The sequence below is a fragment of the Pelobates fuscus genome, chromosome 6 (genome assembly GCF_036172605.1).
Source record: "Pelobates fuscus isolate aPelFus1 chromosome 6, aPelFus1.pri, whole genome shotgun sequence".
NCBI lineage: Eukaryota > Metazoa > Chordata > Amphibia > Anura > Pelobatidae > Pelobates > Pelobates fuscus.
Genome location: NC_086322.1, coordinates 277266481 through 277283905, shown reverse-complemented (window position 1 = coordinate 277283905; position 17425 = coordinate 277266481). Strand labels below are relative to the sequence as shown.

The following is a 17425-nucleotide window of genomic DNA, read 5'->3' as shown; positions in this document are numbered from 1 at the left end:
TTTAAAGAACGTGTGTGTGTGTTAGTGTGTGTTAGTGCGTCTGTGTGTGTTAGTGTTAGAGTGCGTGTGTTAGTGTTAGAGTTTGTGTGTGTGTGTGTTAGTGTTAGAGTGTGTGTGCGTTAGTGTTAGAGTGTGTGTGTGTGTTAGAGTGTGTGTGTGTGTGTTAGTGTTAGAGTGTGTGTTAGAGTGTGTGTGTGTGTGTGTGTGTGATAGAGTGCGTGTGTGTGTGTGTTAGTATTAGAGTGTGTGTTAGTGTGTGTGTGTGTTAGTATTAAAGTGTTAAAGTGTGAGCTAGTGTTAGAGTGTGTGTGTGTGTGTGTGTGTTAGTGTTAGAGTGTGTGTGTTAGAGTGTGTGTGTTAGTGTTACAGTGTGTGTGTGTGTGTTAGAGTGTGTGTTAGTGTGTATTAGTGTGTGTGTGTGTGGGTGTGTGTTAGAGTGTGTGTGTTAGTATTAGAGTGTGTGTGTGTGTGTGTGTGTGTGTGTTCGTATTAGAGTGTTAGAGTGTGTTAGTATTAGAGTGTGTGTTAGTGTTAGAGTGTGTTAGAGTGTGTGTATATGTTAGTGAGTTACTGTGTGTGTCGGTTAGTGAGTCTGTTTGGTGTCTGTTAGTGAGTGTGTGTTTTGTAAGTGAGTGTGTATGTGTCTGTCTGTCAGTGAGTGTGTATGTATGTCTGTCACTGAGTGTGTGTCTGTCAGTAAATGTGTGTGTCTGTTAGCTAGTGTGTATGCGTCTGTTCGTGAGAGTGTGTGTGGGTGTGTCTGTTAGCTAGTGTGTATGCGTCTGTTCGTGAGAGTGTGTGTGTCTTCAGCACTTACCTTTTTCCAGCACTGGACTCCCTTGGCGCTGGAGATCTCTCTGCCCCGATCCGCCTCTAAGCTCCGAATGCGATTGCGCGGCAAGAGCCGCGCACGCATTCAAACCGCCCATAGGAAAGCATTACTCAATGCTTTCCTATGGACGTCCAGCGTCGCTGGATTAACCCTCAGTGAAACATAGCAGTTTCTCTGAAACTGCTATGTTTTCAGCTGCAGGGTTAAAACTAGAGGGACCTGGCACCCAGACCACTTCATTGAGCTGATGTGATCTGGGTGTTTGTAGTGGTCCTTTAAGTGTATGTGTATCTGCATGCACTGGCGTACATACCGCGGTCACTGGGGTCGCAGCCCTGCGACCAGGTGCCCGCCACCATGTGTTGCGGCCCCGGCATGCGCAGAGTAAGCGTGGGGGGAGGGGGGTTCCACGGATCAGTTTTCGCACCGGGGCCCCATGGTTTGTGTGTACGCCACTGCCTTCAACCCTCTCTATTACTCTGCAACCAACTCTTTGGAATACAAACACGTCTGTTAGTCCATCCATTGTACAGCACTGAGGAATTTATATATAATAATAATAATAATAATAATAATAATAATTTGTCGTAATCCCTATCACCAAGAGAAAGAGCATCTGTCCATGTAACTGCATGTATTTGTTTTTTTCTCAATATAACTGTTAAATGTATATTATTTTATAATTTAGCATTAGTCCACCATTTTATTATTTCCATATATATTTTTAGTAAGCCTGCTGTGTATCAATTCTTAGATCATGTTACATTATTTATCATTAATCTACTTTGTGTACCATTTTATAATTAGAACATTATTTATTTAAAGTAGCAGTAATTGTCACCTATAATAACACTTTCCATTTCCCTTTTAACTACTTTGTGTTATTTTTCTCTGAAAGGTTTATAATAAAACGGTCTAACGACCCAATGATAGAATTAGTTGTCAGATGAGTATGAAATTAAACTCTTGCCATACAAGTACATTATTACAATGAAGTTTCAAATCTGAGCTGCCCAGCCTCTCCACCTAAGACACACCTTGTTGGTATAATAAGAACTAGGTTAAAAAAAAAAAAAAAAAAAAAAAGACAGAGTGAAAGAGACTCGGTTGTTATTCAAAATAATAACACTAAGGTGCAGGATTGAGCAATAGGAAACATACTTAAGTAGATGACACAATCCTCTTTGGATTGCTCGGCAACTCCCATTCGACATAAAATAGACAAGCATAGATACACTGCTCCTTCACAGCAGTCGTGCTACAAGTTGATGTTTGTATCAGATTCACAACTGATGTAAACATGAGTTTTAACGCTAGCAACTTTCTTTACTCATCCTCTTCACTCAATGGGGGGTCCTACAGCTCACCAAGTACACATGGACTGGATGGTGGCAGCCGGGTCTCTTACTCTAAAACTTGGTCACTGTCCTCCTCGGGTTCGGGGGGATGTGACTACTCAAAGGATTACAGTGAAAGCGTTCTTTCCCATAATGGCAAAGAGACCATGCAGAACTTAAATGACCGTCTAGCCTCCTACCTGGAGAAGGTGCACTCTTTGGAAAATGCCAACACAGAGCTTGAAAATAAGATCCAAGGTTGGCATAAAAACAGGACAACGAACAATAAAAAGGACTACAGTCGGTACGAACAGGCCATCAAAGACCTCCAAACTCAGGTACAAGATGCTGCATTTGATAATTGATTTAAAATATGCTTATAACTAATTTAAAGTAAGTTCATATATTTGTATTGTACTTTCTCAAAATTTAACAGCAGCAGAATTATACAAACGTAAACTCAGTTTGATGCTCTGTTATTTATGTGAAGTGTATTCACCAAAGCACATAAATATAGCATTTTATGGTAGATAATATATTTACATCTCTCTTGACCTTCACAACCTGTTGTAATGCTTATTTGTTTCTCCACCTTTGTTTTATAGTACAGAATTGACTCATTACTGCCCTAGGCAGTTTTGCATTTTTTTTTTTACTTTACTTGAGTCTACCAACCCTGCTGTGAAGCCAGTTGATGTACTGCACACACTTTTATTTTTCTTAAAGAGAGATAGTTCTGTATCTTTGCAAACAAAATACTGCCAAATTCGTTTGGCATCGTCTCTCCTTAATGAGGGTTGTCAAAGCTGGCCTCAAACCTGTAATACAATCCGAATTTTCATACACATTCATATAACATACTCAATAAATTAATAATATATCACTGAAAAATGTGACAAAAATGATCTTGACATTACTGTGGCTACAAATTTGGAACTAATGTTCCCCTGTCCTAAATGGATATATTTTAAGCTCCACCTTTTTGTGTAGGACTAGACAATTAAATGAATAATCCCTGTAATAGTTTTAATTGTTCGTTAAACAGGCTGCAACAACACCTTAGATTGTTTTCAATTTGACTAAATTGTCCTACAATTTGCAGTACCCCTTTCAATATTCCACAATTCCTGATTTAATGAATAGCTCACTAAGACACTAACAAGTTATTTTCATTGAAATAAAGTAAGGATCATTATTTTTAAATGAACTACTAACTCTAAGTCCGAGTTTAATTATATATTCATAGTGAGACATATTGATAATCTTTTCTCCAGTGAATGTCTGTCTTGTAGAGATCTGGTTAAAATGAAACGTGAAACCATATTGATTAGTTTAGTAGTATGTTAGCCTTGTTCTGTATGTGTAAGTGTGATATCTTGAAAATGAAAGTTTCGCTCAGCATCAGGACCACATTTAAAAAAAAAAAAGCGACATTGGTTTTAAATATACTGTTCTACCTTGTTCGTTGAACATTATGATTTCATAACTTAAAAAAAATGAATTAGGACATTCATCGACAACCAGAGCAATATTTCCTATTAGAGGAACACGATGGCTTTTGGAATACAAACATGTATTACTAACGCTATAGTGTTCTCTTCACTATTTAGGTGTCTCCCCTATGAGGGTCTAAAATGGTTTAAAAGGTAAGAGTTACTTACCTTACACCCCTTGGCGTTCTAGGCTCACTCCACCTCTTTGTCTGAGTTAATCAATTTTGATGAATTCAGCCAATTCAATGCTTCTCTACAGCAAAGCATTGATAGCCTGGTGCACATGTGCATAAAATCGCTGCACTGTACCAATCAAATGCTCTCTATGTGAAACACCGATTGAATAACCGAGTCTAACTCCACTGGCTGTCAGAAAGACAAAAGTGTAAGGTGTGTTTGGCCATGCAATGAAATGGTGTGGGTGCCTTTAGTGTCCCTTTAAGCAAGATATGACCAAAGTTACTAAAAAACAACTTCCATGTTGTCAGACATGTTGTTTTTGGCTACTCTACTTTATGGGAAGTAGACGTTTGTGAAACATTTGTCTCTTTTGCTCCCCTTATTCAGTGTTTTGGGGTCACTAGCAGGTGATCGAGCAAAAGAGCAGAGGTCTGTGATCCTAATAGTGTGTTCCTTGAAGACCCTACACCAGAAATAGGCAACCTTTGACACTCCAGATGTTGTGGACTACATCCAACATAATACTCTTACACCCATAATGCTGGTAAAGCATCATGGGAGGTGTAGTTCAAAACATCTGGAGTGCCGAAGGTTGCCTATGCCTGCCCTACACTGTGACGTGTAATGTACCTCACCTTACATAATATTATAAAGCTGGACAATAGAATATGATGATATGTTCCATTTCTCTACTTCATAAGGCTACATGAGGACAAGAGGATAATTAGGTCATGCATAAGAAACTTTCAGAGACCGCTAAGATATTATGAAGGGTAAATAACCATTTTGAAATGTGAGGTTGTTTGTGCTGAAAAATAACAATATTTATTTTTAAACCTTTAAGACAAATGTTATCCTTCCTACATTGTCTAATGGTTTCTTCTTAGACTGTTTCCATGCAACACAAGGAGGAGTATTGAGAAGTCAAGATTCTTTGTTGCCTTGGCTTCAGATAACACTTCTATTCCATTTCCTCCAATTATAAATAACTAGTAAAGATTGCCATGATGAGTCAAGAAACCCTCTTACTAATCTGTCATGGTGACATCACACAAACAGCATGTCATCAGTAACGTCTTATGTCATCCTCAAGTGTAGATGATATCATGCATTTGTTAGTACAATTAAAATATTAACACAAAACAAAATAAATAAAAAAAAACATGCTTAACAAACCTTGTTTTCTACTTCTATAAAGTATTACTGACTATCAAATGTTCAGTTTCTGTGAAATTTTGAATTTTTTTTAAATCTTCACCACTTCCTGTCTATGGCAGAAGATGATTCAGGGTACAAGAGCAGTATTAACCACCTTGGGCCCAGGGGTTAAACATGGGACCTTGAACCATGAATTTGCTTGGCCCCATTTACCATCCTTAAATGAAGAATGAAGGGGAGGGGGGGGGACTAGAAATGTATCTAGGTCCCTAGTCAAAATAAGATTTAGTGCCAGAAATGTCTTAAAAACAAGCCCAATTACCAGAAGATATTACCTACCATTGTTATATCAGTGAACACAGCACGGTGCTTTTAAAAAATCTTACGCAATAAGACATCATGGGGGAGATTTATCCATGACAAAACAGGGGCTATTCAGGGTGCAAAGTGCTAAATGTTGAGAAACAGTGGCTTCCGTGGCGATTGTTCATTATTTAGCACTTTGGCCCAGAGCACCTGTTGTCTCATGATAAAGTTAGCATTTGAAGTAATAATGTAATTAAGGAACAAAAGAAATTTGATTTTAATTTGATATTTGTGTACTTCAGTATGCATCATAACAAAGTGATATAGGTAAACCTTACCCAGAAACTGTTTTAAAGAAGCTAGCAGGTAGCAACAAACCTGACCTAAAGGGATGCGCACTGGTGGAGAATTATGGGGAATGTGGACCAGCAGCTGCTAAACTGTTTAAATACATAGTTACATAGTTGCAGTTACATAGGTGAAAAGAGACATGTGTCCATCAAGTTCAGCCCTTATCACATTAGGAATGAATTTTTTACCCCAGAATGGAGTTGTGGAGAAGGAATACTGTAGCCAGTTGACTATCAGTTGAAATTCAGAGGTAATGTGAGGTAGCAGCTCCCACCCCAGGTTTTGGTGTCTTTAAATGGAAATTATCATGCCTTACCTTGCCCTCCACTCCCCTGCCGCCATCTCCTTACTGAGGTGAGTGTTACACTTCTGTAACACCTACTTCAAGTCCTCCCAAGTTCCTTCTGCGCTCTTCTTTTGTCACTCTGCTCATGTACACTATATCCAGCGCTAGAAGCATCAGCTAGGGAGTTGCCACAGCAACCACAGCGCATGTGCTGTGGTTGCTATGAATGGAGAGAAGAGGTACCTTCCGTGGAAAGTCTCTTCTGCTATCTCTGTCTCTCAATACCTCGGCATTGAGCATCTCGTCTGTTGTAGAATTCAGAGTCAGATGGAAGAAATAACTATTTGAAAAACTGCTAGCACAATGTATAGATGGAATTTCAAGCATTATTAAATGAGCTACGGTTGTCATAGCAATGGAAGTTTCTCTTTAATTTCAGACAATATACTCCAAGGGACCTAGAAAATGCACCCTGTATTGTTATTAAATCACGTGAAACAAATATGTGACAAAATATTGCAGCAGCATTTAGACTAACTATTGATGCTAAGTATGTCAGTGGTCTTATTTAAGCCTGTTCTAGACTGGAATGCATATTAATGTGTTTATTTACCGGGAATCTTTTCAGTTGGCAAACTCCATCTGCATGTACTAGGATAAATAGTTATTTTGCTTTAAAAGGAAACACAAAGCACAATATTTGCCAAGCAAAACAGCTATTTATTCTAAGTTATTTGACTACTACCTACTCCCTTTCCAATTCTATATTTATTTTAACTTTATACAGACTTCTGTCTTACCCAAATATTTTTACTCTGAGTCTATTTGTCTGCTGTTTGGACTGCCAACTGTAGGTTTCATATGGTGCAAACCAAAAACAATTATTTGTTAGGTGATAATATAAGATAAACACCATAACCACTACACCACTCAATAATAGTTATATTCCCAGGAGTCCTTTGGAGCTATCCCGTTTTAATCAGCCACAGCATTTTAAAACTGCTTGACACTAACCTGGGTCCACTGGGTACTCACGATGTGGACCCCTCTTCAGATATCAACAAAACTTACGTTTTATTTCCACATTAGTGATATCAATTTGCCCTATTTTTGGACAGGCTGAGAATGTCATTTGATGGCAAAACTGATATATGTAGCAGAGAAAGGGAACTTCTGTTTTAGCAATATCTGAAGAAGTAGTGAACTGTGGGTGCCTGGGGTGCATGGGAGAGCAGACAAGGTAGCAAGTGGAAAATACCCCCCAAGACACTAGTATGGAAGATCTGATGAGGATGGATGAGAGATAAAGCTTCACACCATTCTTGTGCAACTGAAAACAGAAGAAGGTGCATTAGGATATCTACTCGCAAATTAGTGCAGGAGAGAGGATGAGGGCAAGAATTTTGTCTCGTCTTTTATATAGCCCAGTTCTGTGTAGGTTTGTGCATGGATTGGTGTCCTGCAATCTTAATGTTATTTAGTCCTCAACTGGGATATTCCCGAGGATTAGTTTTGGAGTTAGACCAGGCTGCCAACTACACATTTACAAATTTGTTTACAAATGACAGAGTCATAAAGCAACTTGGCACTCATTGGTGACAATTGAGTCAAAAGAAACAGTCTGTGCCTTACAGATCTCTGTGAATGCCTAGTCATGCCGCACAGGACAAACTTATGAAGATTGAGGGATTTATGATGCTGTATCATGCAACTCCACAAACCTCCATTTGTCATATATTGTATGCCCCACATGAGAAGGAACATCCACATAGACCTCTAAGTTCCAAAGCCATTGATGTGTATTTGCCCTCAGGCCAAAAGTTGTCAGCCTTCCCCTAAAGGGAGACTCAGGAGAGACAAAAACATTCAAAATCGATTTCATGTCTTCTGGTTAAACCAGATGATCACCAATGGTCACCATTACACAATTACAAAACTATTTAAAACCTTTAGGCTGGAAAGAAAACATCATGGAGGCTGTAGTTCTATGAGACCTGGAGATCATGTTAGAATATCACTGTTCTGCATAATGATATTGATCTAATTAGTAGACTTGTGCAAAAATTAGTTTCGCCCATAAACAAATCGATTCGTAAAAAACAAAATCACATTAATCCACATTACTCAGGTAATAATTTCATTCCTGAATTAACTAACTTGACCACATGTGGATTCGAAGGAATTTGATTTGTCCTAATCAATTAATTCATGGCCAAAACTAATTGTAGAAGTCTCCTAATGATTTGCTGTAGTTTTGAATAATCACCTCAAGCAAAAATATCTACACCTCTTTTAAATTAACAAAAAAAAAAGAAAACTCTTGAATTTGGAAGTACAGTAGAAGGCACTGACTGAGAGGTGCTTTAAAGGTGGAAACATAATTCACACAATGTCCCAAACCATTGTTATGAATAAAAGTACAATGGCTTACTCTTATATAATAACTTAACAAAAAGTTAGTGTAGTTAAAACAAACAGACTGAAAAAATGTACAAGTAAAAGTTTAAGGAAGTAACAACAATGTTTAAGGATGTAACAATAAAGAAATGACCTTAGCTACAACAATTATCTTTGTATGTGTAAGATCAATATTAAAGAGTGGAACATCTTCACTATTATTTTACAGTATTCACTATTATACTTTATGTTTCATGTGATACGCAGGCTAAAAACATGATCCATCAGAGCTTTTATTCATAATTATTTCTGCTACTATTAGAGATTTAAACATTAAAGGCTTATTCCATACAGCATGACCACGTCAGTGATTTGAAGTGGTCATGGTGCCTGAAGTCTGTATGTGCAGCAATTAAACTCTCTTCTGCTTCTGGAGGTATAACATTTTTCCTCTGGCAGCGTCACTGGGAAGTCATTGACCTGCCCATAACTAGAGTTCCAGTCGACTAATGAATGTCAATTCTGTGCATATTGCTATGCACAGAATTGCAATCATTGGCTACGAGAAAACAACCAATGAATGAATGGCTAGCAGAATCAGCATCCATCTCTGCACGGATGCACGTCACACACAGTCTTAAAGAAGACCAGGTGCCCGACAAGATCAGGTAGGAGGGCGAACCGTTTGCATATAACAAAAGCTGTGTTTATCATGCTTGCACTAACCCTCTAAGAAGTCTGAAGGTGCTTGTTCTGGGTTCTAAGAACTTTGCAAGGGCAACAAAGTAACCTGCCCGTATATTCAGGAAATATCAGATCTAATAAAAAAAACCTCAATACCACTCATCTCGAGGGTGCTGAAAGTGTGAATTACAAGATTTTCCTTAATATTTAAAGAATGTAGTCCAGCACCCTATACAGAGAATGGGTGAAATTTAACCTTCTAGAAAATACGGTGGTGCTTTGTTTAAAAAATATTAAATTTCACATACTCTACATAGAGAGAATAAATTAATGGAAAATTATGCCAAAGAACAGTATCATATTGAAACAACAACCTATTGTATGAAATCTACTGATTGTGCTCCAGGCAAGAAACCAGACAGCTATGTATATGTTGAGAAAAGGGAACTTCAGCATTCAATACAACTACAGAGAAATTTAATAAGGTCTGTGTTTTCAATTCCCTTTATTGAAGTTGATGAGTTCATGGAGGCAAGACACATATGCTTGATTGACTAATTGTGTAATTATGTAAAATGAGAAAAGGCTCACAGAGTTGCCACAAGCAAAGGGTACGAGGAAGGAATTCTTTGGTTTAGATGTACACGAACGTCCTTTATTGATGGTATTAAAAATATTTCAATTGTATCCCTATAACCAAAAACTATCACTTTCAAGATGTTTGATTGTTTGCAACAGTTGTATCAATAGTAAAGGGATAATCCCAGCACCATGACCACTTCAGTGATTTGAAGTGGTCATGGTGCCTGGAGTTTGTATGTGCAGTGTTTCACCTTTGAAATGCTGCACATCCAGAGTTTAAGCACTCTGCTGCTGTCGGTGTAACTCAACCTCTGGTGATGTCATTGGGGCATTATTGGCGTCCATAGTTCCGAGCAGGTAAATTCTGTGCATATTTGGCATCTGATGCCAACACACAGAGCCTACTGGTGCCAGAGAGTGAATGGTGCAATGCCCTCCCCCCGTGCCAACCATATCCTCCCCTCAGTCTGCCTTTCTGGACATCCATCCCTTTAAATTCAGCGGGGTAATGGCAACAGAGGACTGGGCTTCAGGGAGAACCTGGCTGGAATGGATTTTATTTATACATTCTTTATTTTATTTTTTTTATTTTATTTTTAGGTAGGGGTGCAGTAAACAAAGGGTTACTCTGACAAATAAAAATCTTGGAGTAACCCTTTAATTTGCTCACTAAGTGGTGTATAAAGTCTAAGACTTTCACTATGAAGAGTTTGTCACAACAGTTATTAAGAAAAGTTATCACTTAAAAGCACACAGTCTACCTACAGGAGATATTACTTACACACACACTAATGAGCTCCTTGATACTGTCAGTTTATTCGAGAGACAGACAATTCCATAGTATGTATCAGCTATTACATTTTTAGAGCAGTTTACTCCAGAAAAAAAAATATTTCACCAACATGATTGGTTTCACAATGGCATAGTACTATTTCATAATGTCTGGTCAGGCAGATGTAGAGAGTAGATTTGAGGTGACATATTTCAAGCAATTAGTTAGATTTATTCCACAGCCTTTATCAGTACATAGTTCATATTCCAGCATTTCCTAAAATGGTGGTGATATAGTGGCAAAAAAAACTTTTATTTATCAGTTCATATTATATTTTATAAGTAGCTCTACATTTTACGGCATTGAGCTTTTCATATAAACTGACTAAATTAATATATGGACTTAACCTAATACTACATCATTCATATTATGTGGAAATGATATAATATAGTTGGTATTTGCAGCCTATTTTATCTGTAATTTTTTTAACTTAAAGCGACACTGGTAAATAAAACCAACAACTCATGTCCCGCAACGCCTTCCTAGTGCTTAATCTTTTTAAAACATTTTAGCACTATAGTGGCGCCCCCCACATGTCAGTCAATCATCCTCTCCTTCACTGCTCCCTCACATAACAGTGTTAGGCTGAGACCACCAACTGAACTACCTATATTTATCAAGCACTTCTCGCTATGGACAGTCAGCTGACTCCCTCAACCTATCGCTGCTGCTTGCACAAATTCTTCAAAAATATGCAAGCGGCAGAGGAGAGGAACATGGACTTGCACCTTGGGGACTCCATTTAAGGTATGTCAAGGTAAATAGGCACCAGGGGACTCTGGGCACTATCACCTCTTCATTGACATGAAGTGGTTTTGGTGCCTGAATTTTTTTTTTGTTTGTTTAATACGGAGTAAGGTCTGTAACGTGTAACACTGCAAATGTCCTCAACTACAGTTCGAACATTTTAAAATGTTTGATTCAACCCTAATTTTTAAAAAGCGCTTAGCACTGCATAGCATAATGGTTCTGGGATAAATTCCTCTAGCTGAGCCAGACATTGTTGATAGAACTCCTAATTAGGTAATAAAGGAACCCCATGAAGCTTCTGTATATGAAACACACATCAAATATGACTTTACCTTGCTTGGAATGTTGATGAACAATATACATTTAAACCATGCATTACCACAAATGTACACTATGTCTGTGCCTTGTAATTAAAGTAATTGTATAAAGTTCTAAAACTCTAGGAGAGGAGATTACTCAATTACATTTTTACGAGTTGTTTGAAATGTGTGGTTTTGCCTTACTCATTCTCATAGTGATTACCCCTACAGCTATAACATAGTATTAATGCAATACAGAGCAAAGAACAACTCACGTGATTAGCTTAATGACTGGCATTAAATAATCCATTGGATTAATTCAAATATTTATTAAACCTCTCTGAGGAATTTCACAGAGTTAGATTCTCTACTACCTGAACCCTGATGCGTGATGTAAATATTTAGACCCACACAAAAAATGTCAGTGTTTCTAAGTTGCAAAAGGATCAGTCGAAAGGCTTTAGCTGAAAGCCCCTGATAAATTTTTATGGCCCTTCCCGTAAATATCAACTTAAACCCCTCCTAAATCCAGCACCAATTCTATGTTCTAGGTCCAGCCCTAAACCTAACATATTCTATGAATGCCTTTGTGACACCAGTTGTTTTGATTTATTCATAGTATTACATTAAAGTCGCACTGTTACAAATCATGGAATGGTCGGTGTTATTCAACTCTCAGTATCACAGGAGACTTGGCTGACCATACAATGGTGACCAAATTGGACCCAGATATTCCTACAGCCCCACTTTGGGCACCAACCACTGTTAGCCTCTCTCCAGCAATGCTCATGTGAAATCTACATTTACTTCCTCATTTTAGTGCCAGTTTTTCATTATTCAATCTCACAAAATTTATGGTAAATCTATGCAAAGTATTAAATGTAGGATTACTAATAATACATCAAAGGGACTTTTGTTGTCTCCCAACTGAAGATTGAAATATGGGTTTTATTGTAGCATTTCCTAAGCACTTATATTTAACCTCTTCAGAACCAAGAACATGTTAAGACTGTCTGAGTAATAACTAGTTATATTTAATATAGAGCCAAGGTATCTGAGGTTATTACAAAATATATTTCTGACATTTTAAATTAATCCCTACGGATGAAAAAAAAACACAAATGCATTGTACATATGATGTAAAACTTCAATAGTGCTATTTTTCTAAATTAGGAATTGGTTAATGCAAAATTTTTAAATCTTTGTCAAAAATGTCAGTTTAGCTATTTTGGCTTACACATTTCTTTACCCTATAATTCCCAGTTTAGTAAATACTCCATTGACCTTCTAGTGACTTTGATTGTAACACTAAGTTGGAGTCCATCTATATTTTAAGATGCAATGATGTTGAAATTTAAGAAAACGCAATAAGTTTCAATTTTACCCTTTCTCCTACATACTCGTGGAAAACTGTCATTACTATCTGTCACAATATGTACAAATATAGCTGTAATAGGAAAATTAAATAATTTGCATAGTTAAAAAATAACATTACACAGGGCTGCATATTCATAGCATATCACATTGGCACTAGTGACAAGTGACCACAGTTTTGAACACTGTAATAGTAAATATACTAACAAACTTTGAAGGTGTAAAATTAAGGATTTCATTAATTTCATTACTTACCATTTTCTACTTTGAGTTACTATGGTATTTAGTTTCTGGGACAATGATGATCAAAATGCAGATCATGAACTCTTAAGTCTCTGTTACAGTAAGAAAACCCCAAGACGCAAAGTGTATCCCTGTTTGAATAAATATATAATGCGTTACCAGACCTTAGAGTGGCCGGATTTAATGTGGCTGAATAAGAATAGTTGGGAAATAGCCAAAAATCAAGGGAGCCAGAGGATGGGAGAACGTTAGACAAATAGCCGAGTCAAGAGATAACAGAAGACAAAATAGTCAGTAAACATGCTGTGTCAGAAACCAAATATATAACACAGAGAAATACAGAAAGCACGATAGGGACCAAAATAGGTACTACAACAGGGCAATGACTAAATTTATATATACGTGAGCTCTATTTATACGTGAGCACTTAGCTTTAAAACCACCCCCCTAAAATGGTAGAAGGTGGTGGAAATTATGTGAATCCGCATCATTTACCCAATAAAGTCAACGTGCATGTGTCACATCATAAGAAGAGGAGGAACTGAAGGGTCCGGCATCGGAATCTCCGAACACCTGGGGGTAGGAGCTTTCGGCAGGCAGTAATTAATCGTGACAGTCTGTCAAAGCATTTGGAGGTGGTTTAATTCTACTACATTTGGGGGGTTATGTTGTCCCCCTCCAACACTTAAGTTGCCCTACTCAGTATATAATCAAATAAGAATGCCCAGCTCATTGAGCAGGGCCCTCAACCCCTCTGTTCCTGTGCGTCCAACTTGTCTGATTAAAATTACATATTTGTTAGTCCACCCATTGTACAGTGCTATTGCTATATAAATAATAATAATAATAAATTAACCAACTATTGTTCGGAACTGTGTGTCTACTCACTCCCACTTTCTCTAATATGTGTTGTCTAAATGTCCTTCAAAGTTTTCATATGACCTATCTTGTCTGGAAGCTATAGACTCTGTTCTACTTTATGGTTTCAAATGGAATCCAGTCAACACATTTTAAATACAAGCGACCCACACTATTACAAATTAGACAACCCTTTTTAACTCATTATGACTTTACAGATGCTTACTGCATCCACTTGTTCAGTGTCGTTTTCAGATCATGTTGTATAACGTACGTTAATTATATTTGGTAATCTACGTTCAAAGTAATTATCTTAACTATTTAGAGAGTCTCCGTTTAATCATTAACCCAGTCAATGCAGGATTAAACAAAAAAAAATAGAAAACGACTTCATTAAAAATACCACATCAATGTAATTTGATTTACTAAGGTGAATTACATCATAAGTGTTTTTGTACACAAGGAAGGGAAAACCTTCCTGTCTAGACCCAATAAATTGAGCAAGGGCTTAGCAAGATTATTTCTGCTGAGAGGTTACACATACCGGTCTTTAATGATGGGGTAGAAATATTCAGAAGTAGTAATTTTAAGGATAGCAATATTTACAACGGGTATTTCTTGTCTTTTGTTTATAATTTGGTGTAAGCAAATGTATTGTTATTTAATGCTAATAGTAAAAAATATATATATGTAATGTTAAAAAAAATGACAAAATATAAAGTTTACAAAAAAAAAACCATAAAAAATGTCTCCTCTTGTTGCACAGTGAAGTTATGTTGAAAATGGATACCTAAAGAGTATTTTTACTAGTGTTCTGGTAGTGACTCACATGGAATAAAAAAGGATTCTCCTCATTGATCTGATTGACTAAAAGGTACAATGAGTAACGCATCTCTGTGGATCAGCATATATTTTTTTGTGTTAAGGGGCCAAAGCCAGGCTTCCCCTAACTACCTATGGAAAAGTAGTTTGAAATGTTCCAGAACCAACAGGCAGGATCAGCCTGTAAATAAAGAGGACCTACCTAGGGAATAAGATTATAGAGTTAAAAGGATGAGGAATGTGAGGCTTGAGCCAAACCTTCATTGGTCCCTAGGTATAGGAAAAGGCTCTGAGCATTTTAAAAGTCAGATAACCCCTTCCACAACTTCAGGCCTTACAGCCTGAACATTTATGTTTGGAGTCCAAAACCATGCTTCCCCTAACTACCTATGGCAAAATCGGTAATGCTAAAGTTTATTTATATGAACAATTACTACAAAACCAGGTTACACAATGCATGCCATGCCCCTTCAACAGGTTTCAGACAAGACTTGAGGTATGGGCCATGGGCATTCTAAAGGCCGGATAACCCCAATTATCAACTTCAGGCCTTAGGACCTTAACATTTACCAAGAATATATTTATGTCCATGGCGGGACCTGAGCAAAGCTTTAATTGGTAGTTCTACTCTCTCTCCACACTGGAAGCCCCTCTCTACGTTCTAATCATATTGATTGAATAAGCTTTTCTGTTCTCAATTATTATTATTATTATTTTTGATTTTATTATGATGTTATTAGTTATATAGCGCCAACAAATTTCACAGCGCTTTACAGTGGGTGGACGAACAAACATGTAGTTGTAACCAGACAAGTTGGACACACAGGAACAGAGGGGTTGAGGGCCATGCTCAATGAGATGACATGCTAGAGGGAGTGGGGTAAAGTGACAGAAAAGGTAAGGATAGTATTAGACTAATGACAGTTGCAAGAGAGGAATCAATAGCCCCCCCCCCTTTTTTTTTCTATCTCTTAAAAGTTTGTTTTTCCTAATCCTTCCTCCCCAGAGTTTTTGCGCATTACTTCAGTAAATCCCGGCAGTTTAATTCCCCCTTTGATGTTGGTCCATAGGAAAGTGCATTCATTTCTTACTCAAAAAAGAGCAACCATGTCGTTACCATATGTCAACTGCATAAGTAATTTGCCAATGGTAGTGAAACAGTCTATTTAACTACATGTTTGTCCTTACACCAGATTCTTCACTAGCTTGCCTATGACGTAATACTCCAATATAGACATTAGTCTTTATACAACTATATTGTTAGATTAATTGTAGCTGATGATCCTTTGCCATATTAAATCTGTAAGTAAAGATTATTTACCTTGTTAAATCTATAATCTCCAGTTTTAGAATGATATTAGTGCATATTATATTGAACTAGCACACATTGGCAGTCTGTTCGAAGAAGACATTGTATTTAACGAGGTAGGGCTGCAAGTATGATTTGAATGTACTGAAATGGTTGTTTTGTTTGCACGGTGTACTTAATACTCATTCTGTGTTTGGGTTCCACCCATCATCAGATCATTGTTACACAGGTGGATTCACAAGTTTAATTTTGCAAGCAAAATCGAAAGAGACACTCAGGGATAGAGCATATTATTGTCATGCTTAGAAAAACATAGTCTAAAGAGATAACAATGAGGAACATGGGAAAATTATTCTGTTTAGGAGGTCATTTTAGTTTGTCATATTTGAATGCCAACAATATTTGTGCGCGTGATAGCTGATATCCAAAAGTATTACAAAAATAATCGAATAATCACAGATACATTGTATGATTGATTCTGTTGCATTTTCGGACAACACACAGTTACCTACTCGCACCCCACCAATGCATATCATGTATCTTAGAATACGATTATAAAACAAGAGATATTGCCGCAAAAAAACTCTCAGGTTAGATGTTACCGAAATATGACAGTGTTTATAATAACATTTGCTGGCAGTCAAGCAAACACAACCTTTTATTTGTTTATTATGTCACAGCAAAGGTTTATAGAGGTTTATATAAGAGAAGCCAGGTCGGTCCCTGAAAATCCTCTGTAGACAGCAGACATTAATTTTGGTTCAAACGAGTCGTGATTCCTCCACATTTTGGCTAATTGACAAGCTGATTGATGGTTGCAGACAGCCACTAAATGTTGATTTTATTAATAGATTAAGTGAGAAGACAAAAGAGGTAGAGTAGTAAAATATATATATATATAGGTATTGGTTACTTCTTCTTGCCTGATCTGTGAACCAAATGGTGTGAAAATACAATTTGTTCCAACTGATATGCCCCTTGAACGAAACATAAATTGTGCAAAACTTCAAAAATATATATTTTCCAGAGTGAATTTTTCTTGTAGGGAGCATGATGGTGCCACTATTATTTCCAATAAACCCTTGGAATAACACTGTAATGTAAACCCTGTGTCTGACACTTTTGAACATCCCTCCTCTCTATTAGCCTGCAGTTTGAAGCGTGTTTAGGAACACTCTAACAAGTTATACCATAGAAAGAAAATACATTAGGACATATGTGATGATACAAGTACTATTTATCCGGCATGCAAAAACTTTTCCTTTGAGGACACTACAATTAAGAGTCCAGGCACAATACAACAGTCTTAAATGGACAATAAAGCACTAATTA

General features: G+C 37.2%; 1 protein-coding gene across 1 annotated transcript in view; it reads left to right on the top strand.

Moving 5' to 3' along the window:
- The first annotated feature begins 2064 nt into the window (after positions 1-2064).
- The window catches only part of LOC134565837 (keratin, type I cytoskeletal 19-like), a 29977-nt gene continuing 14616 nt past the window's right edge, over positions 2065-17425 (top strand). The window contains exon 1 of the mRNA XM_063425503.1: positions 2065-2507. Within this exon, the coding sequence (XP_063281573.1) occupies positions 2133-2507 (375 nt within the window). The 5' untranslated portion in view covers positions 2065-2132. The remainder of the gene's footprint in view (positions 2508-17425) is intronic.